Genomic DNA, 22,945 nt, shown 5'->3' with positions numbered 1-22,945 from the left:
CTAAAAGGAATTATTGATGCATTTTCAGATGGCTGTGTAGAGAACCTTGGAATAAATATCTTTTGTTAACTTGCTATTGTATCCCTTTAATAATATAGTAATGAAAGCACATTGCTGAGAACAAATTTTAAACAGAATAATTTAAACATATCTCTTCCAGTTTCTTGTTTCCCCCCCACTCTGGGTCTTAGGGCTATGCTTCTGTAACAAGTACATTGGAGATATGTTTCTGTTTTTGCATAATTAAAAGCTGTTCAAGGTCAAATTTAACTTGCACGTGTATTTCTTTTAACAATCCATTTGTTCCTCATTATCTTCCAGAAAAATAGTGATTTTCTCTTTGTGAGAAAATGTTTTTATAGTTTTTTATTTTGTCTGTATGCACATGTATAGGTCACACATTGTACCTAATCATAACTACACATAACTATAATGTGCATGTATAGTATCTATCTATCCACTTCTATCCACACCTCTTTATGCATCAGAAAGTCTTAGAGATCTCAACATATCTAGTTCACGCCCATTCTTATGTTACAGGAACAGCATGATTTCTGCTTTCCCTATTACTTTGTGTAAGCTGCTTCAGTAATATTGGAGTGTAAAAGCCACAATGGAGGCAGAGAGCATGGTGTAATGTCCCTCTCCCATGCCTCTGATCAATTCTCTGACACTGATGCCACTGTGATTCTTCCCATTTGCTCACTCCCTGCTATGTGGCTTCTACATCCCTAGAGAGTGTGGAATGGAGCTATGGGGTAGCCGCAGCTATGCCGTTCCATAAACAAGAAGCGGGTTTCTCTGTTCCTTCTTGACAGTAGGTTTATCAACTGTTCATTTTTCCATTAGGTGAAATCTTGCTGTATGCTTTAAATTCCACACTTGGATGCTTCTAATTACTTAGTTAAATACATTAAGATTATTTGTGCCTTTGGGCCAGTTCAGATTACACTGTACTGGTCCTTCTAAATGCATGGGAGAATGCATTCTAAATGCATGGGAGTGTGGGTGTGTACATCTTCTCTACATACAGCATGCTGTCCCATTATTGCCTAAGTATGCCGCCGGGAAGAGGTTCTTTGGAATCTTCCCTTAACATATAGTGTAAATGCTACCTTAAAATAGTATTAAAATTGTATGTTGAGGGGTGGTTTGGATGTACCACTCCCCAATTTAGACAACAGTGTACCACGTGGGCTTGGGGGTAGATATGCCCCCAAGTATCTGAAAGAGTATTGTCCCAATTAGCTATATGTATTGCTGCTTTTGGTGGTGGTATAATGACAATTTAGGCATTTAGTTTTTCTTATCAGAGAAAGTGGTAGAGCGCTGGGAGACAAACTAGCTGTTAATTGGAAAATGCTGCCTGTATTTTAAATAATTTAGTTGTGGCCTGTACTGCATAACTGTGTTTCCTTTTGTGTTTTCAGAGATGATGATTATGTGCTTTTCCCCCCCAGGTGTGGCTGGATCTTTTGAAGCCCATTGTGAAACAAATCAGAAGTAAGGACTAATAATTTTTTTATGATATAAAGATAGAGCTGGATCAGATATGCCTGTCCTTGGATCTGTCCCATATATGTGATGGGGAGTAAAAGTGTGTCTGTCTGTTATGCCAGCCTGGAGTGTCTGCCACACCTGCAGCATCCCTAGAGGTCCATGCAGATGACTAATGTTTGATTAGGGCCTACACACATAGTCCCTGAATGGATGGTCAATTTCTACTTAGTATCTGGGATAGCAACCTCACAAAACTAATACGTGTATTGGACTATTTGTGCATAAACCCCATTCAGACATTACACCCCTTCCTAAATGTTCAGAATTGGAAGTGGAGCAGGCACACTCAATGGTTGAGTGGGTTGGTATACACTCACACCCCACCCACCCTTTGTGATTGTGGGACAGATCCAGGGTGGGTATTATCTGATCCAGCCCATAGTTAACTTGAGTTCTTTGGTGTGGTCTCTGTGCTTTACACAAATGGGATTTGTGCCTGCACAGAGACCTCGTCAGAGTTTCTCTAAGTCAAATTCTTTCTAGCTTAAACAGGCAGTAGCCCCTCTCCTACGGTGATGTGCGCATGTCATTGTGCTCTCCTGCTCAGTCTTTCTTCATCCGTCGACAGACTAGCTTCATTCTCAGTTGTTCCGAGCTCCTGCAGAATCAAAAGTACCTTTTAGCTTATTCTTTCCTTAACTTCTTTTAGTGCTATCTTTACTTTTAAGTTTGTTGTCTGCTCTCTTTCCATTAGAGTTTTTCTTTATAGTATTCCCTCTAAGGTGTGCGCACATGCCAGCACTCACAATTTTTTTAATGTCCACTCAGCTAATTTTAGATCGCGCTTTCTGAACGCAAGGCCCCTTTCTGAACGCATGTGTGCACACATTGCCTTGATACTGCTGCCCAGAACAAAACTGGGCAGGGTGATAGAGCGTGTGGTGGCGTCCCAGCTGCAGAGGGTCTTGGATGATATGGATTATTTGGACCCTTTTCAATCTGGCTTCTGCCCTGGATATGGGACTGAGACTGCCTTGTCGCTCTAGTGGATGACCTACGCCAGGAACTAGACAAGGGGAGTGTGTCCCTGTCGGTTCTGCCAGGGACTTGTATTCGGGTCAGCAATATGCAGATGACACTCAGCTCTATCTCTCCTTGTCACCTGATCCTAGGGAGGCGGTGGATGTCTGAATCGGGGGCTGGAGGCCATGATGGGTTGGATATGAGCTAATTATCTGAATTGAAGCTGGACAAGAAGGAGGTAATGTTGGTCAGCAGGATTGCCTATCAGGATGAGGAGACTCTACTGGTTCTGGATGGGGTTGCACTCCCGTTGAAAAAGCAAGTACGCAGCCTGGGGATATTACTGGACCCGGCTCTGCTTTTGAAAGCTCAGGTGGAGGCGGTGGCCAGGGGTGCCCTTGCACAGCTTTAGCTAGTGCACTAACTGCGTCCCTTTCTCAAGAAGGCAGATCTGGCCACAGTTACCCATGCCTTAGTCATGTCATGGCTGGCATGTCATGGCTGGATTACTATAACATGCTCTACGTGGGGCTGCCCTTGAAGAATATCCGGAAACTGCAGCTACTGCAGAATGCGGCAGCTAGGGTTTTATCCAGAGCTGCCTGATGGGAGCACATCACACCCATTTTGAAAGAGCTGCACTGGCTACCAGTTTGTTTCTGGGTCCAATTCAAGGTGCTGGTTTTGACCTTTAAAGCCCTTAATGGTTTGGGCCCGGGATACCTGAGGGACTGCCTGTTCCCAAGGGTTTCTGTCCGCTGTCACGCCCTCGCTCTCAGATAGTGAGGAGGAAGGGGAAGCTGACAGCCCTTCAGCCGATGCAGGGGTGCCTGAGGGGCAGAGCCTGGCTGTCGGTTCCCAAGAGACGGCTGAAGCAGGTCTGCCTGATGTTTCAGAGCAGGCACAGCTGTCCGAGGCAGCAGAGACAGCGATGGACGAACCGGAGGATGAGCTAAGCAGGCAACCCCCCACTGACTGCACAGCAGAGGTGCGTCACAAGACAGCGGGCACAACTGGAAACCATCAGGAGAAGTAAGCGCCTCCTGCAGAGGGCTGATAAGCCTTGAATCCCTGCCAGCTGAGAGTTATCAGCTTGGACTATAAAGCACGTCTACAGCTTGCAGTTAGCCGCTGGAAGACAACGTATGTCATCCCTGGTGTCGACAGCTTTCAGCCTGAGTCAGAGAGAGAGAAATATTTCCGAGCCGTGTTTCGCTTCTGCATCCCAGTTTGGTCTTTTGGTGAACTATCATCCTAGACTTAACTACTGGGTGGCCAGATTGCTGACACCCGCTCGACGAGGTCATCTGAGGGGGCTCTGCTCTGGGTGCCGACAATGAGGGAGACTCGGTTGTCATGCATGTCGTGTCCTCCCTAGCCTACTGAGTCGTTCACAATCCAACAATGAGGGAGACTTGGTTGTCATGCATGTCATGTCCTCCCTAGCCACATCACCGCACTCATACTCTGGGTTACATGGCCTCCACAAACCATGTTCTCTTCCATACCCGCATCCACTCTCAGATCATGCAACACTGGTTCCTATGCCATTTCCATCTGTACTTGGACCCTATCGCATTGGCTACGCCTCCCATCTATAGTCAGGCATTCGGTGCTCTGGTGGACCTACCCACAAAACCTCACAATGGGATCACCTTTCCATCTTCCAACGCCGTGCCACACCCTTACCACAGATGTCTCCAAAATTGGCTGAGCGACTCACATAAACAACCTCCAAGGTACTTGGTCCATGAAAGAAAAGACGTACCATATAAATTTCCTCGAACTACTAGCTATCTTCAAAGCCCTAAAAGGGTTTCTGCCACTTCTAGCCGACTCTGTGGTCACAGTTCAGACAGACAACAACATGGTCAAAGACTACCTCAACCGCCAGGGGGACACCTCTTAAACAGCGCTTCTATATCTGGCCATCAAAATCTGGCAGTGGTGCTTCCTACACCCTATTACCCTCATAGCGGTACATATTCAAGGAACTGCCAACGTACAGGGGGACGCTCTCAACAGGGCAGGTGTGGACTTCCACAAGTGGCAGCTAGACCGCCAGATAGTTTGCTCCCTCTTCAACCATTAGTTCGTCCCGGACAGAGACCTCTTTGCCTTTCAGGTTAACGCCCAGTGTGGACACTATTACTCCAGGGCTGGGAAATGCCATTGCTCCCTAGTGGACACCTTTGTCATTCCCTGGACTGGTCTACAGGCATACCTATTTCCTCCAATACCTCTACTTCCGTGAATTCTTCTGAAAATCCACCGGGCAGGACTGACCTGCATCCTGATTACCCCTTGGTGGTCCAGATGTCTCTGATTCCATTGGCTTCTACGTCTCTCACAGGGTGTACATCTCTGTCTCCCAATCCTTCCTTACCTTCTCACTCAGCACTCTGGCCACCTACAGCATCTGGACATTCACAGGTTATGTCTCACAGTGTGGCTGATAAATCCTCACTCCCCCAGGCCCTCCAACGAGTCCTTTCCATGACCAGAAAACCTGCAATGATAAAATTATACCCGGCCAAGTGTACACACTTTCTTCACTTCCTTAACACAAGGGGTTTATCCCCACTCGAGGTCTCTCTCATGGACTTTCTTACCTCCTTTCTTTGAAGAAACAAGGGCTAAAGTTGTCCTCCTTAGGAGTCCACCTAGCGGCATTGTAACTCACTCACCACCAGGCTGTCCGACTTGGTTTAGAGACCATAATCAAGCATTTTCTACTATCTCACCTTTATCCAGATGCACCTATTGTGGCTCCTACCTGGAATCTCTCCCAGGTTTTAGCTTGCCTCATGGGCCCTCCCTTTGAACCAATGGCCTCTGCACCCATAGAGATCTTGTCATTTAAGGTGGCCTTCCTGGTCGCCATCACTTCAGCCCGACGTGTCAGGGAGCTTAGGGCCCTCAAAGTGGATACCCTCTACCACATTTTTCACAAGGATAAACTTGTACTAAGGCCTGATGTATCCTTCCTGCCTAAAATAGTCTCCTCTTCTCACTGCTCTCAGCCACTCACCTTGCCAGTGTTCTTCTCTAATCCCACGGATTCTGCCCAGCATCATCTTCATTTGTTGGATGTCCAGAGAGCCTTGGCCTTCTATGTTCATCACACATATTCGTGGCGAACTTCACAATCTCTATTTGTGACCCATTCCGGCCCCAATAAAGGCAAGCAGGCCTCGACTCAAACCCTATCTAGGAGGGTAGTCAAAACTATTGAATTCTGCTACCAGATTACCAAGAAAGACAGACCTACTTCCCTTAAGGCTCACTCAACCAGAGCAGTGGCAACCTCCACGGTTTTTGACCTGGTGATTCCACTCAGTGTTATATGCCAAGTGGCTACTTGGGCTACTTATGTTTCTTTATGCACCATTATGCCTTAGATGTGCACACCCGCAAAGAATCGGCCTTTGGCACAGCCGTCCTACAATCGCTCTTCTCCTGAATATCCTCCTCTAGGTAAGAATGACACAGGGTGCAGCTTGTCATGCGACCATTCATGTAAAGCACAGAGACCACGTCGAAGAATGTCAGGTTGCTTACCTGTAACTTGGGTTCTTCTAGTGGTCATCTGTGCTCTTAAACGCCCACACACCATCCCCCTTTAAGTTTCTTTCAGGTTGCCATCCTCAGAGACTGAGCAGGGGATCACAAGGACATTCGCACATCACCGTAGGGGAGGTGCTACTACCTAAGCTGTAAAGAATTTGAGCTTGGAGAAACTCGGACGAGGTCTCTGCGCAAGCACAAAGCCCATTCGTGTAAGATTACAGATGACCACTAGAAGAACCCAAGTTATAGGTAAGCAGCCTGACGTTGTAGCAGGGGGATTCTGGTTCCTTCTGAATACATGTCTGAGATGATGAAATGTATTATATTTAACCTTTCCAGTAGAATGCTTTCAAATTATTCAACAAGCTGCTTATTTAATTTCAGTTAATAATAATTCAATAATAGCCACTAGCAACTTTATGTATACTTGTGCAAAGCAAGCTATACTCATGGATATGAATGCTGACTTGTAGCTTGAAGTCGTTTCTCTTTGGGTGCCTGTAACGTGCTTCAAATTCTGTCAACATCCCTTTGAAATAACATGCATTAAAATCATTTGCTAATTCCCAAGTGAAAACCATACAGTAGGATAAAAGAGATAGACGTTCATAGAATGAGCCAGGGAGTGTGGCGGGGGGGGGGGGGGTGCGCTAGAGATTAGGAACAACAGGAAGTTAAAAACACCAGGCAGTATAGCAGTCTGTCTGCAATCTACCGAAAATGAGGTGGTGAAATTCTGGACCATTTCTATTTTTAATCCCCCCATACAAAAAGCTCCCTACAAATGGTATATTACTACATCAGCAAGAGAGTGATGCTAACCTCTGTTTCTGATCTGCTAGTTTACATGTAGTAAGGAGGGGGTGTGGTTGTTGGGGTTTTTTTTAACAAGCAGGGAGAATTTAAAAATCCTGTCTCCCATTTGCTGTCCAAAGTGCTATAATCCAGAATTCCACCATTGCATAATGTGTGATGTAGTTGTTTTTATGCTGTGGGACAGGCACAGGACTCTGAAGCACAAAGATCTAGGAGGAGAGATGATCCTTAGTTAGGTGGAGCCTCCCCCTTCCCCTACAGTGCCCTGGGGAACTACTTCCCGACAGAGGACTCTCTTTGTGCATGACATTTGTGGGAGTAACTGATACTGACTGCTCCACAATCTCAGCCTGATTTAATAGTAACTGTTGTTTGTAATCTAAAGCTTCTGAGATTAGCCACTTTTAAAGACACGTATTTATTTCTCTTTTAATGCCGGTGTGAATTCCTTATTTCATTGATCCTCATATCCGCAATATGCTTCATGCATGCAGTTACTGACAGAGATGTCTGCAACTTCATATATGGAACAGATTATTAGTGCTGGGTTGAGGAGGCAAAAAGTACAGTAAGTTTAGAAGGGGGAGCATGAGTTCAAAAACGCTGAGGTAATGCCTACTTTGGCTCTTGCTTGCTGAATTTAGCAAGATCCCTGCTTGTGTTTAGGATTTCAGCCTAGGGCATTACTGAAAACAAAATATTGCAATGGTTCTAAATCTGAATGCGGGCTAGTGTAATTGAGAAGTTAATGAGAAGTTAATGTAATTTAGAAATAAAATCTAGAAAGAAATGTCCAATTGAGATCCCATGGGTTAGGGTTAGGGTAAGCTAACAGACTCATTTGAAACAGTGATGGGGGAAATCCAATGATGTTCTGAAGAATTTTCCTGGGAAAAGACAACAAATACATAGCAGTCTGTGATTTTTTTATGAAATGCAGGATTTCTTCTATGAAAAGTCTAGAAGTTAAGACATAAATGAATCTCATTTGTTTATTTTGTTGTTTACATTATATACCATCCTTTGAACTGGAACCCCCATTTGTTGGTGAACAACAAATTAAAAACAAACTGATAAAGCATATAATTATAAAACTTTGTGAAAAGTACACTAAGAGTTAACAACACAGCTAAAACCAACTAGGAAATCCCTATTCTGTATGCTCACAAATGAGCTTCAGCAGAACTGTCTAACAAACCTAGTCAGGTGGGTAGGAGCAGACACTTCTCGAAGTACCTGGAGCCCAAGTCATTTAGGGCTTTAAAAGTAATAACCAGCAGCTTGAAGTGTATCTGGTGCACCAGCTGAAGCTTTGCAGAGGCATTCCTGACTGCTGGGTGGCACAGAACACTTCTGGGGAAGGAAAGATTGTCAGTCCCATCCCCACCTGGTGCAAGCGCTGGTTCTGCTTTAGTTGGGAACTCAGCAGCAGCGCTGGTACTTTTGATGTAGTACCATGCTTTGTTAGTCTGGATGTTAGCCAATGAAATTTGTTTTCCAAACTAAATTGTTGTTGTTGTTGTTGTTATATTTTATTTTGAAATGTCAGTTTTAAAATGGCAAAGTACGTAGCTATCTAATAGAAGGTGGCAAAAACCAATAGCTTTTGAGATCAGACCAAGGGATACATCATTGGCATGTGACAATTATGAAAGCATTTACTCAGAATGCTTAGTTTTCTTTCCTTTCCCTCCCCTAGGACCTAAGCATGTAGTTCTAAAATTTGTGGTGAAATTCTTTCCACCTGATCATGCTCAGCTACAAGAAGAGTTAACAAGGTTAGTATTGTCATCCATTTTCATTTACACTTCACGGAAGAAGGGAAGAAACATACTGAACGTAGAGGTATCACCAGATTCTGGAATAAACCAGGTTATGGCAGTGGACTAGGAGTGTATACTGAATTGGATTCCAGACTGTCTGACCCAGAATAAATTGACGCAGGCCGCTACCTGCTATGTCTAGGCCTTGGTGTAAAGTCATGCTATAATTGTCACTTCCCAGGGCCTGGAAGCCTCAGAACCTGCTCAGCCTTCATGACACAGCTCTGGCCCTCCCTGACATGCACCATGTGTAATGTAAACAGAGGTAGAAGGGACAGCCCAAGAACACTGTTGTGACATGGAAGTCACAGCTTTCATTGAAACTATGGATGCTCCTCCACATAGGCAGGACATCCAGGGAGCTGTGTGTCATGGAAACGGCTGCTTTTATGATAGCTAGCTCCTCTGGACTTATTGTGCATGTACAGGAGTGTTCAAGGTCGACATGAAACTGTGGTCTTCATAACAGTTGCCTGAGAGTTCTTGTATTTAGAAAAAAATGTATGATGGGGGGCTGGACAAGAATTGTATACAATTCAAAATGTAGGCCTTCAGTGGATTTGTAAATTGCATGTGTTGAAGAATATTTTTTATTCCTGTGTCAGATGCTCCTAGCATTCTGAAATGTATTTACACTGAATTGTCACTGCTCCCTAATATTGTGAGTTCTAGTATCCATCTTATTTCAAACCACCATTGTGTGTTAATAATTTGCATTGCCGTTTCTTGTATGTTTATCTTTGTACTTATCAGTACTGAATTTCTTCCTCCTACTTTTCTTCCGTGATCTCCTATTTCTTAAAATAACCCACTGCTAAATAAATTAACTTACTGAGAGAAGTGGGAAGGGGGTGGCAGTAGCCTGAAGAATATTTCTTGTCTCTGTATCCAAGAAAGGCAAGAAAAGTGATCCAGGTAACTTCAGCAGTAGTTGAAGTCCTAGAGCACATATTAAACAAAGAAACAAACAAACAAAAATGAGCAGAAGAAAATAGCTAATGGGATGCAAGGCACATGGCTTCATGGATAGTAAATTGTGCTATATTATCTTATATCTTCTTTTAAGAAGCTAACTCTGTCTCTGAATAGGAGAAATGTGATAGATCTTAAGTGGAAACTTCAGAGAAATTCTGCCTTCACCTGCAGTTCTCTTTCACAAGCTAACCTGACCTGTGAGATCCTAGCCAGAATGCATCTCCGTATACCTGTGATGAGGGGCAGAATTAGGCCATAGTCATTAAGGCACCTGAACCTGCATATTCTAATTAACAAGGCCCTCCATTGTTCTACAAATGTTTTCTCTACTGGCTTTCTTTTGATTGAATGTTCAGTCAAGTAGAAAATAAAATTATCTACTATTTTAGTTCTCTTCAATGTAAGGCTTGGATTCAAATTTTGAATGAATTTTGTATGTTTATAAGTTCTTATAAGTGGTCACCATACCTCACACAAAATGGGCTTTGTGCATGCATGGTAGCCCAATCAGGAACATTCTGATCTCTCTTTAAGTCCTTTGGTGGTAGCCCCACTCCTACCCCACTTGAGAGAGGCTATTCCTTTCCCTTCAGTTCTTCATCGTCCACTGCACACTTCACATCGCCATTGATAGTAAACTTTCCATACAGCTTTCTAAGTTTTTTCTTTACAATTCACACTCTTCTAGTTTAGTTTTGGGTCCCTGCCCCCAACTTTGCTCGTCACTAGTTTTTTCTTCTTTGTGTTTGGCATTAGGGATGTGCACGACCCATGGTTCGACCTGTGGTTTGAGCACTTTTGGGGAATTTTGACTGGGAACTTTAAGAAAAAGGAGATCAAGAAAAAGGAGACCTTCTCTGCTCTCTGCTGCCCTGCTGGGGTTGGGGCGCCTCCTAGTAGCACATGGCGCCAGCATCCATATGGTTGCTGACGACGCAAATGACACCCACGCATGCAATCTTTGCTGTCAACCTCAGTCAACTATCCTCATAGTGCCACTCCATGTAGACCAAGCAGTCCAGTGGTGGACACTCCTTTGAAACCTATGAATTTTTGTTCCCCTATGCCCTCGACCTGCATCACGACAGAGGCATCAAATTTGGGTTGAATGGTATGGAGAATCTTGAGCAGTGGTCTTAGAAGGTAGATTCGGTGCTAGTGGCATCCTGGAAGACATCAATGAAGTGTTCATACACTGCTAAAAGAAAGAGGTTCTCTTCACATGCGATGCAAAAAGGGGTGCTCCCCAAGTATGCACCTAAGCCTTATATACGGTTTTAACTATTAGAACTAAAGAAATTGGGCCTGTCAATGTGTCCGTGTGCATCTTGCAGTCATAGCAGCTCTCTGGACAGCACCTATGAGGACATTCTTATGGTCGGACCCTATGATCAAGAAATTCATGAAAGTCCTGGATAATCTGAATCCGGATGTATCGAGCGGCTCTCCCCGGTGGGATCCACCACTAGTCCTTCTCGGTCTCACAGGAAAGCCTTTCAAGCCTATGGCCTCCTGCGACATGCAGTGCCTCACCTTGAAAATTGTGTTCCTTGTTGCCATAACTTCAGCTTGCACAGTGGGCAAACTGAGGGTGCTTCGGTCCTCCCTTATCTAGTCTTCCATAAGGACAAGGTGGTGTTACACCCTGATTTTCAGTTTCTGCCTACAGTTATTTCCACATTTCACAGGTCCCAACCGTTATCACTTCCAGTTTTTTTTTTTAAATCTTAATCCAACTTCTAAAGGAGAGAGGAAGCTTCATACATTAGATGTCAGAAGAGTGTTAGCCTTCTATATTAAATGGACTGAGGTCATCCACACCTCGAAGTTCCTTTTTCTTACCTATGGTGACACTAAAACCAATGACAGAGGAAGGAGAGCCTTTGCCCAATCCATCTCAAGGTGGATTGTGGCCACTCTCAAGCTGGGCTTTGAACTTGGTTACAAGACTCCATTGATGAGCTTGCAGGTTCATTTTATGCATGATCTGGCTACCTCCACAGCCTTTGATTGGGCTATCCCTCTGGACTATATCTGCCAGGCTGCAATGTGGCTGAATTAATCCGCTTTTGTTAAACACTACGCTCTGGGTGCTTAGGCCTGCCAAGACACAGCCTTTGGCCAAGCACTTCTCAGCTCCGTTTTTATGTGATGCCACCGTCATGGATACCTGTTTTCTCTACCAGTAAAGGCAGCTTGGCATGCACCCATTTTGTGTGAGGTGCAGTGACCACTTAAAAGAACGACAGGCTGCTTACCTGTAGGTTCTTCTTCTGGTGGCCAACTGTACCTACACACACACACATACATACACTACACACACACACACATCCTCCCCTCTACAGGTGAGCAGTGTATCTTTAATATGGCAGATTCCAGGACTAAATGGAGGGGGAATAGCCTTGCTCTCATGCAGGGTAGGGGCGGGGCTACCGCCAAAAGACTTGGAGAGCTTGGAATGTTCCTGATTGAACTAACACGTGTGTGCAAAGCCCATTTTGTGTGAAGGTACAGTTGATCACCAGAACTAATTTTACAGGTAAGCAACCTGCTCTTCTGCCTAAATAGAATACAGCTTCTTCTGTCCAGTTAGTTTCTAGCTCTGAATTTTCCATGCTGAGAATTCACCATTAATTTGCATCCTGACTACATACTTCTAAACAGTTTAAAATAATAATAATAATAATTGTTGTTATGCTTCTGAAAGTAAAATTTCAGAATTTTACATCAGAATTTTTAGAATTTGCTGTTTCGTTTTCTTGAAATTGAATCCTAATTTTACTTGTTGCCCGAATTTTCAATTTGCACAGTGTTTGTACCACTTTGAGTGCAGTGGTCCTATGTAGACATGACTCTAACTGTGCAGAGTGTACAATACTATTACTATTAGTATGAATATTTATATATCACTCTTCAACCAAAGTTCACAAAGCGTTCCACAAGGGAAAATACATTTTAAAAAATGGTCCCCTGTCCTCAAAGGGCTCACATTCTAAAAAGAAACTTAAGGCAGATACCAGCATCAGCCACTGGAGAGATCCTGTGCTGGGGCTGGATAGGGCCAGTTGCTCTCCTCTTGCAAAATATAAGAGAATCACCACTTTAAAAGGTGGTGTCGTGCATAGTATACTACTGTGCATAGAATAGTACTGTGCACATTGGAAAAAGGGGGATTCATCAGAATTCCCACCCTCCCATCAGGAGGCATCAGAGTGCTGGGCAAGTGCCCCATTACTCAGGTAATGGTGGCCTTTAACTGCCCATCCAGAACTGGGGCAGCGGGGCAGCACAGAGATGTTTGGGAGCTTGAGAGGTGAGCAGGGAGTGTCACTAGGCAGCCTGGGAAGCCCCCACGGCTGCTGGAAGGACACGCAGGCTTCTAAGGATTGTAGTCCCACTCAGAACATCTCCTATTTTAGAAGTTCTGAGCGGGACTACAATTCCACTCAGGGTGATGCTTTTAAGGGCTTCAGCTAATTCAGCAGTGGTGATTACATGGAGGCTGGAGAACTTTGATATCTCTCCTTCCCACAGAAGGGCTTGGTGCCAAATGAAAATATGTCCCTGAAGGTCATGTAGTCCTCAGAGACATATATTTTTGTGGCACAGAGTGCTTTCAGGGGAAAGAGAGGTTGTCTAAGTGATGACCCTGTGCAAGTACCAATACTGCATAAGTCAGGAACCCATGGGGAGCACTGCCACTTCTCATGTAGCACTGGCATTTCCTTAGTCTGGATATTGGTCAGTATGAAGTAATGAGTAAATAGTTGCATTTACAGCTGTCCATTGTGCTCTATTGCAGTATTTTTCATTTCTCTATCTCCTTTTTTGTATTTTTACAGGTACCTATTTGCATTACAAGTAAAGCAGGATTTAGCACAAGGAAGACTAACCTGTAATGACACCAGTGCTGCTCTTTTAATCTCACATATTGTACAGTGTAAGTAAAGCATGTTCATCCTCTATTCTTAATTTTGAAGGGGAAAGTGTCCATTGTCTGGTTCTTATAGAATACTCACTTTAGGAACATAGGAAGCTGCCATATACTGAGTCAGACCATAGGTCCATCTAACTCAGTATTGTCTACACAGACTGGCAGCAGCTTCTCTAAGATTGTAGGCAGGAATCTCTCTCGGCCCTATCTTGGAGATGCCAGGGACAAAACTTGGAACCTTCTGGTCTTCCCAGAGCGGCTCCATCCCCTAAAGTGAATATCTTACAGTGCTGCTCACACATCAAGTCTCCCATTCATATGCAACCAGGGTAGACCCTGCTTGGATAAGAGGACAAGTCATGCTTACTCCCACAAGACCAGCTCTCCTCTTTAAACATAGTTTCAGTAGATTATGAAATAAAACATAAAATACTACCAGATTCCAATGTATGCTGGCCCTCAGAACTTCCCCTCTTTCTCAAAAGTGATAAGGGCACACCGTGTTCTTATTTTGCAAAAGAAATGGAACAGAAAATTTTATTGCTAATAGACAGACTATACTGAAAATACCCCATTGTGAGTTCTCTGCAGCTGTACAAAACTTCTTTTGCAGTAGAAACTGAATTCTAGAATTTTCCTAGATCTGAGTGAATCGGTAGGTGGCTCTTGCACAGTACAGATGGTGCAGATATACTCTTAACATTAGTTAAAAGACCAGGAGTAGATGGTAGAATTGGGTTCGCCACCTCACCAGCTTCCTCCCTCTTGGGAGCAAACTGTTCTCTCATGTCTTCACCCATTGTTGTTAGCCACATTGATTGTGGTTAAGACTAACCAGGGTTCTTACTGAACCAGAATTTGAAATAAGGGCTTCAAAGTGAAGGCATCATTAAGAAGAGTCTCTTATTACTGGCTGACATGCCACACAGGCTTATGAGGATGGAGCAAGAACTCCATTCTTGCAAGCAGCCAGGAAACAAACTGCATGTGAGGCTTGATATCACAGTGAGGCTTGGTATGGCAATGCAGAGCATAGGGAGAGGGCAGCAGTTTTCACTTACCGTATTTTACGGACTATAAGACGCTACGGACTATAAGACGCACCTTAATTTTAATCCAGTTTTTCAGAGTTTTAACATATTAAACTGTTAAAACATATAAGACGCTCCTGAATTTTGGCGGATATTTTTTGAGGAAAAAAGTGAGTCTTATAGTCCATAAAATACGGTATTTCCCCTCCCTGCAAAAGCCCATTTTGCATCTGGGAATATGTCTGAGAGCTGCACAGCCCTCACAGACGTATTTCTGGATTTTAAAGGGCTTTGTGGGGAGGAGAGAGAAAAAAAAATAGTTTCCCTGTCCCCTTCTGCCCACACAGTGCTGCACCTCAACCCTCAAGCACAGTTGGCTTCCTGGTTGCTTGTATAGACAGAACGCTTGCTCCACCCCCATAACCCTGTGTGGCATGTCAGCCAATGTCTAACTTTTCTTCAGATACTACATTTCAAATTGTAAGGGTCAAACTTATAATAGTAGTAGAAGGTAATTGGCATTTCTTATTTCCAGTATTAATTGCCATCCTTGCCGTTCCAATTTTGCATTGCAGAGTGTGTAGCCTGGAAAAGTTATTTTTAAAGCTAAAGTGACTGGAAGTGGTTTTCAAATACATACCTCTGATTACATGCTATGGGGTTCAGAAAGGGACTTCCCTGTCCCATCCAGTTTGACATAAATGAGAATGTAGGTAGAAATTGTTTCCTGTTTCCCTCATTCATAATTTCTTCACTAGATTTGTAACTAATTTATGTTGATATTCATTTGAATCATCTACTGTTGCATCTATGTTGAAGTCATGAAAACCATGATTTCAGTTTAATCTTGTCTGTGCTCTTCCAGAAATCCTATACCTTTCCTTCCTCGTGAATGTAGAAGTGACATGTCCCAGTAAAGTGCAGTGAAAACTGCATGTCAGTATTTGTAAAACCTTTTCTCCTCTGAGTACCTTTAATTGTTTCTCAACTACATTCCCCAGTAAGGTCCTTTATTCCCACCCCTGGGACATTTAACCCTCATCCTGAATTATGGAGTGTATTCCTACCTCTGGCACTAAAAATGTATGTAAACATGCAAAATACTGTACTTCTAGCTATGTCCTTGTTATATGTCACCTGCACTTGGTAGACAGTAAGGCTGTTCTCGCAAGCAGCCCAACTCTGGCTAGGGCATCCCAGCTGGGGTTAGGCTGCTTGTGTGCAGCACCAGGATTGAGGTCGATTCCGGCGCTGCCGTGGCTCCTAACCCACCTGTTGGACCCAGCCTTTTACTGAGGTTAAGAGTGCAAGTGCGCCCTTAACCCCGGTTCCGAGGTCGTGTGACCGCTCAAGTACCCATTCTATAGGGCCACCCCACTTCTCATTGCATGTTGCATTGTGGGATATGTGGAGCCCCAGCCTTCAGAGTTCTGCGCTGTGTGCAGCAACACGGTTCATGTGGGAGCGCAGTCCATGTTTACCACCACCATTCTAGGATCGTCTGAGGGGGGAGGGTAAGGTTAGCATGGCCTTCCCCCCACCCCACCCCATCCCACCTCCGGTTGTGTGCATAGCCTCGGTATATCCTAAAGAATGGCCACTCACCAGTTATGATATTTTTGTTGTTGTTAAGAACATGACACAGGGTAGGACTCTCTACAGAGGGGTAGTTCCCTTCTCAGCCTGTGTTAAGTCAGTTGAGAGAAAAATCACCCCAAACTGCATGGATTTCTCCATTGGAGTGGTTTCTATCCCATTCCCCTGTTAAGTAAATTGGAATAGGAGTGCAAGTCCTGTTTCTCTTTGGAAACTTAATTTTTGTTTCTCCTTGCAAGCTCAATTGATCCTACAAAGTCAATATGTATCTGGCCAATAGTCTGAAGCACTGCATAATTCTGTGCTCCCTTGTTTGGGTAGATTAAAGCAGCCCCTCCCAGAATGTCACATTTAGTGTTTGGAATGAGTAAATCATTCAGAAGCATCTGACCGCACAGAAGCAGGGATTTTAGCCAGCAGAACAAAGGCAGGAGGATCACAACAGGCAGCACATGCAGCATCTCCGCTTCATTAAACCTGGCATCATCTCTGGTCTTTTACCACTTCTCCTGATGGAATATGGTCCAATGAAATGGAGATGGAACTTGGTTCCAGGTGGAGAGAGCAAAAAGATGTAGATGTACAGTGTGTAGCACTGAGTTGTCTGAACTTCACTCACTTTACACTGAAGATACTGAGATCATGGGTAACATGACAGCCAAGAATGGCAGAAGATTGATGGATCACAACCAGTCCATCACTGGCATATTGCAGACATTATACATGAGCACACAGGGGGAGTGTGTGAAACAGAGACACACAAGAGGAGACATTTATGTTTGTGGTCACCAGATATATGTTGTACATCATTCCCAGGGAATCCATAGAGAGACTGAATGAGCATTCACTCAATGGAATGAAAACAATCTGGTGGGGTGGGTGGGATGAATGTGGAAGCCCCGCAATCTGATAGAACTGAACACTTATCTTGGCATGCTAATCCTGGCTAGTATGTTTCATGCCAGTCATGAAGCTCTGCAGGGGCAGCAGGCAGCATGTCTGGAGCATCCCTATTTCTGTGCAACAATGCAGCTGACATGCTTTCAGGGCATCACAAAAGTTATTTAAGGTTTGATGACAAAGCCACAACACAGGTGAGAAGTGTGATTCTAGCTAGCACCCATTAGTAGTATCTAGATCTTGTTTGTGCAGTAGCTGCAGTGGTGCTACAGTACATTCCTGGGTCCAATCTAACAGTTGCTGAGCAGTTCTGAGGGAGCAGTCCCTTCTGGCTATACATGGCAAGCAAACCAAAGAAGTACAGTTTGAAAGTATGTTGTGATGCAGAAACATTCCATCTGCTGACAGGTAGATGTTTACCTTGGGAAGCAAGCTGGAGAACCACAGGAAATACAAGTAGGCCTGCATGTTGCACACCAACTTGTACAGCCATGGAACAACACCTGGAGGATTGTGGTGGATATTCCCCCCCCCAGTGTACAGTTGGCAGAGACTCTCCCGAGCAACGTTGATCTATGTAGACACTAGGGATGTGCACAGAACAGGATTTGTTTTACGTTCTGAACTTGAAACAGAATGCAAATATTCGGAATATTCTGTCAGAACAACAGAATATTCCGTCAGAACAACTGGTCGAGCCGATTGTTCTGACGGGAACAGCCCTTCATTTGAAGGGTATTCCATTTTAGCTTGGAACACTCAAAACAGCCCATTTCGAGTCAGAATGTTTTGAGCTTGGAACCTTCTGCACATCCCAAGTAGACACAACAAGCCAGACATAACCCCCCTGAGATGCAATTATATTCACAAAGGGAACAAAGAAAACCACTGTGTTTTCTGTGTTGGATTTGAAAGGGCAGAAGATGGTGGTATTGTATGTACCCAAGAAGTGTATGCCCAAAGATAGCTGACTGGAAACCAAAAAAACATTTATGTGATAATCATGGGAGCCTGGTTTGTAGAATGTACTTGACCAGGTACCAGACCTATGATGGTTGCCTTTCGGTAAGTCACAGTGTGTCCTTTTGGCAGATATCCTGAGAACTGAGATGTTGAAGTTTACATTCTCATTAGTGATGGGTTGGATTTGTTCATTTTTCTTATCTAGCAACTCATGTTCTCAGTAAGTTGTGCAGCCACCCAGGGCACAATGCTTGGGATGGGAGGGGATCACCACTGCACTCCCCTGAAGTGAAATACACAATTATTTCAGGATTAGGGTTAAATTGGAAGCTTTTATTTATTTGTTTGTTTGTTTTTTGATTTGATTTGATTTGATTTCTATACCACCCTATCAAAAATGGCTCAGGGTGGTTTACACATAATAAATATAAGTAAGATGGATCCCTCTCCCCAAAGGGCTCACAATCTAAAAAGAAAAAATATAGACACCAGCAACAGTCACTGGAGGTACTGTGCTGGGGGTGCATAGGGCCAGTTACTCTTCCCTTGCTAAATAAAGAGAAATCACCACATTAAAAAGTGCCTCTTTGCCAAGTTAGCAGGGACTAACTTGAAGCTATTACGAAGCTTATAGTGATTCAGGCCAGTCCTAAGCAGGGCAAGTCAGCAGATATTCGGGCATTGTTACAAGGCACCAAATTGTCAATTATATAGTTTATTACTATATTTTACAACTTCCAAAAAGATCAATTTTTGTCTGGATTTTTTACCTCAACAAGGAATACTGAAGATTTGAGAGGAGCAGTTGTATAGCATGCTTTGTAATAAGCTGGGAACCTCTACATTACCAGGGGTGGTTGTGTAATTTGCTAAATCATTGGTGGAAATTAACACTGTTGCAATCTAATCCTAATGGGAAACCTTTTAATTAGCTAGTAAAAACAAAACGAGACAGCAGCTGTACTATTTTACAACAGCCCCTCTAGCCTGAGTTCCTTCATCCCTGCTGTGAATCCCTCACATGAAGTGTACATAAACATGTATCAGTAATGCTGTGCTCTGCTATCTGTTGCTTACTACCATCTTCCAGTAGTTTAATGTCTTTGTGTCACCCTGACATAAAAATCCTGACAATCTAGAAGGGAGTCTTGTTAACATGAGTGAGCTTGCTTCTAAACAGGCATACAGGCTTCTATACAGGCATGTGACATCTCTGCGGTCATTATCTGTCTCCTTAACCTAGCACCGCAGGGAATCACTGATAAGCCTACTTAGATGAGTTTCCTAGTTGATCCAGCTTTACCACTGAGACTGAATCCATCCTAAAATACTCAAAGAATTAATAACTGACCACCTACTAAGTTAAAGAATGGTAGAACTTATCTGTATGAAGTGGGAGAGAGTTGCATCTCCATTGGCTTCTCAAAGCACCCACCTCCCCAACAGTGTTAGTATACGTTTTCAGTAATTCAGCTGAGTGGGCCAACAGGTGAATGTGGAATGAAATAAGATGTTAGAATCCTCCCTCCTCTTCCCCTGGTTCAGAATACACCAGTTGACAAAGAAGATAGAATTGCAGTCAAGGAAATGAATGGAGCAAAATGTTGGTTCCAGTTTCTAATAATTGTCCTAGCTGACAATAGGCAAGTAATTATATCTATATGGGAACAGAGAATCCATAGCAAAAGCAATAGCCTGCTTTCTTAATATTTCTCTGGTTTAGGATCTAGAGCAGGGCAAGTCTGGACATATACAGTTCCTAGAATGGAACAAATGGCTGCTACATGCAACCTTGCTCCTTAGAACTAAAGACAAGTTGGCCCTTGAAGAACCAGACTTACATATTATAAGTAATTTATTTCTATAATTTAACATGTTACACTCCTAATTCTCAATGACACATGCATAGAAATATTGCCTTCTACACTGCAGTGGCAATTAAATGTGTTCTCTAGATCTGAATTACACCTACTGAGTGCTCTCTCTCTCTCTCTCTCTAGCTGAGATTGGAGATTTTGATGAAACCATTGATCGTGAACACTTAGCAAAGAACAAGTATATACCTCAGCAAGAAGCATTAGAAGACAAAATCATGGAATTTCATTGTACTCATATGTAAGTATTTAACACTTAAGTGCCAGTGGTGTGTTCAGTGCTGTGGAATATAAAGTATGGATTTTATCCAGGACTTAATACCAGAGATGTGGATTTTCCTTAATATTTTGAATTGAAATTCCCATGCAAAGTTCCCCCTCATTTGCATAGAATGTTCATCAGTTTTTCTCTCCAGAGGGTTATTGTACAGATTTTCCTCGTACCACCTTCTGTCTTCCTCCTTGTAACAGCCCTTAAAACATGCCCTGAGCTGCTAGGCCATGGAGATTTAGAATCAGGCAGCCAGAGTCAGACCAAGAGTTACTAACAGAAGGGTAGTTTATTTGGAACAAAGGGATAAGGGTTTGGGTTTAAAAGGAGTGGAGAGGGAGGAGGAGAGGTTAACAACACCGTGCAACAAACCAAAGGATATTTAAAGCACTAACTAGCCTAACATTCCCATTTCTGGTGTTCAACTTCAGGAGGAGGTCTTGCTGAATCTTCAGTTAGGCTATTCCCACAATCAATGGGAAGCGGGCTAAGCCCGCTTTCCGTGGATCGTGGGAACCATCGGTGCTCCCAAGGTTGCTAGCCCGCCTAGAAGACCCTCCCCTTAAATGAGGTTAACGGAGCGAGTTCTCTGTTAACTTCATTCATTGCTCGTGTGTTGCAGCAGCGCACAGTGGCACATGAGTAGACCCCCGACCAGGAGGCTGCAAGCAGCCTCCCGGGCTTGGGGGTCTCTCCAAGATGCCCTGCGCACTTGCGCAGGGCATCCTGGAACTTCCGGGAGGCACATGGCCCCCGACCCCCCACAGCCCCCGCTGGCTCCGTGATGGAGCCGGCAGCTGTGTAGGCAGCCAATCCAGCAGTCCATCTGCGAGCGGCTGCTCGTTCTGCTGTGGGCTGCCCACAGAACCTCATCAGGCGCTTCACACATGTCATGTGAAGCACCTCAGTGTTTCCAAGCTGCCTGATTCCTCCTTTTAAGCCAGATTTCCCTGGGACACAGCAAACACTCCTGAGCAGGGCTCATTATTATTACAGAACTGGTCAAATCAGCTAAAGCATTGCTTGCAACATTTAGACTAAACACTGACTGCAGGGAGCTGCAAAACCTAGAAGCTAAAGCTCCACAGTTAATGAATGCAGGGGCCCAGTTACACTCCTCTTCATCCTTCTTTCTCTAATTCTCTTCCTCCCTTCCTTGCCCTGCCACTTAAATTAGCTGAATGTACTACTTTTACACTAGAATATGCTCAGGGAAATTTCAAATAATTTTTTAGTAGTTTTTTGAAGAAATTCTGGATATCTTCAGCAGGAAGAAGAAAAGTGGTGGTTTGTCTTGGAGCTGGTGCCTTCATGCTAGCCAGTTAGTTGAGCTCAGTTGGGCAAACAGTTTGACACCCTGGCATTAGAACTAGAACACTCCATCATATAATTTCCCCTTGCTGTATCTCAAACATTTTTCAAGTAGCCAAGTAGAAATTTTAGAAATAGAAAATTTTCCATCCCACTCCTCTGCTTAAGAACCCCACTTCTCTGCATCTAAGAAAGGAAGGAAAGAGGCACAGGGATTGGACAAGAGTTGATTATGAAGTAGTGAAGATAGGGTAAGTAAAGAGTGCTGTTGAGTCGGTGTCAACTCCTGGCGCCCACAGAGCCCTGTGGTTGTCTACAGGAGGGGCTTACCATTGCCACCTCCCATACTGTATGTATGTATGTATGTATGTATGTATGTATGTATGTATTTATTTATTTATTTTTACATTTCTATACCGCCTTTTGTTAAAAGAAAACCCCAAGGCGGTTTACAAAAAATTAAAACATACAATAAAAAGCAATAAAAACATCAAGCAATAAAAACATCAAGCTAAAAACATATAAAACAGGCATAAAAACAATACAACAGATAAAAACACACAGAAGCAGCAGTAAAAATGATTATGTAAAAGCCTGGGTAAAAAGCGAAGTCTTTAAAAGCTTTCTAAAAGCCGTGATGGAATCTGAGGAACGAATGGCCACTGGGAGAGCATTCCAGAGTCTAGGAGCAGCAACAGAGAAGGCCCTGTCCCGAGTGCACGATAGCCGGGTCTCCCTCATTGTCGGCATTGTCACTGCTCCATTAGGTGAGAGGAGGTTTAACTTGTAGCAGAAAGCACAGAAGCAGCAAACTCAGGAGATCCTGGTAAGACTTTGCAGTGGGTTTAGGGGAGGAATTTGGAGAAAGAGAGACACAACATATGACAAATGAAGAGAAGGAGAAAATTCTAGATGTAGGGACTAGCAGGCTAGGAAGCATAAAGGCTAGTGCTGAAGTAGGACAGAAGATAGGGGAGTCAGCTTATTCCCCCCCCACCCCCAGCATATTTGTTACTGCTGTTTTTCAAATTTATCCCCACTTTTATGGCTCTACCCAGACCCTCAAGGCATTTGCCTTTATGTAATCATAAGTACTGACAGTCAAAACCTAATAAACTATGGCACGTTATTTTCTGTGGTGGCTTCAGAATGCTATAGGCTCATCACTTTTAGAAAAAAATCACATGTAGGTGTCACATCACATAAAAACAAAATTTGCTTGCCAATGAAAAATGATGTTCAATCATTACTGGGAGAAAGCTCATATCCCAAGTTGGAAGTCTGCATCTTTAACGTTGGGAGAGAGCTACAAAGTTGTATTTCATATGAAGGACTGTTGAAGAACAACAGGAGGCATA

The 22,945-nt window shown here is 43.6% G+C and overlaps 1 protein-coding gene across 4 annotated transcripts in view; it reads left to right on the top strand.

Moving 5' to 3' along the window:
• FARP1 (FERM, ARH/RhoGEF and pleckstrin domain protein 1) overlaps positions 1 to 22,945 on the top strand; it is a 268,168-nt gene that overhangs the window by 172,575 nt on the left and 72,648 nt on the right. For all 4 annotated transcript variants that reach the window (XM_053311099.1, XM_053311101.1, XM_053311100.1 and 1 more), the window contains 4 exons: positions 1,461 to 1,503; positions 8,609 to 8,687; positions 13,550 to 13,647; positions 20,132 to 20,246. In XM_053311099.1, coding sequence (XP_053167074.1) covers positions 1,461 to 1,503; positions 8,609 to 8,687; positions 13,550 to 13,647; positions 20,132 to 20,246 — 335 coding nt within the window. The remainder of the gene's footprint in view (positions 1 to 1,460; positions 1,504 to 8,608; positions 8,688 to 13,549; positions 13,648 to 20,131; positions 20,247 to 22,945) is intronic.

This window comes from Hemicordylus capensis, chromosome 3, assembly GCF_027244095.1.
Source record: "Hemicordylus capensis ecotype Gifberg chromosome 3, rHemCap1.1.pri, whole genome shotgun sequence".
NCBI classification, from domain to species: domain Eukaryota; kingdom Metazoa; phylum Chordata; class Lepidosauria; order Squamata; family Cordylidae; genus Hemicordylus; species Hemicordylus capensis.
This window is presented reverse-complemented; position numbering and strand designations above follow the sequence as displayed.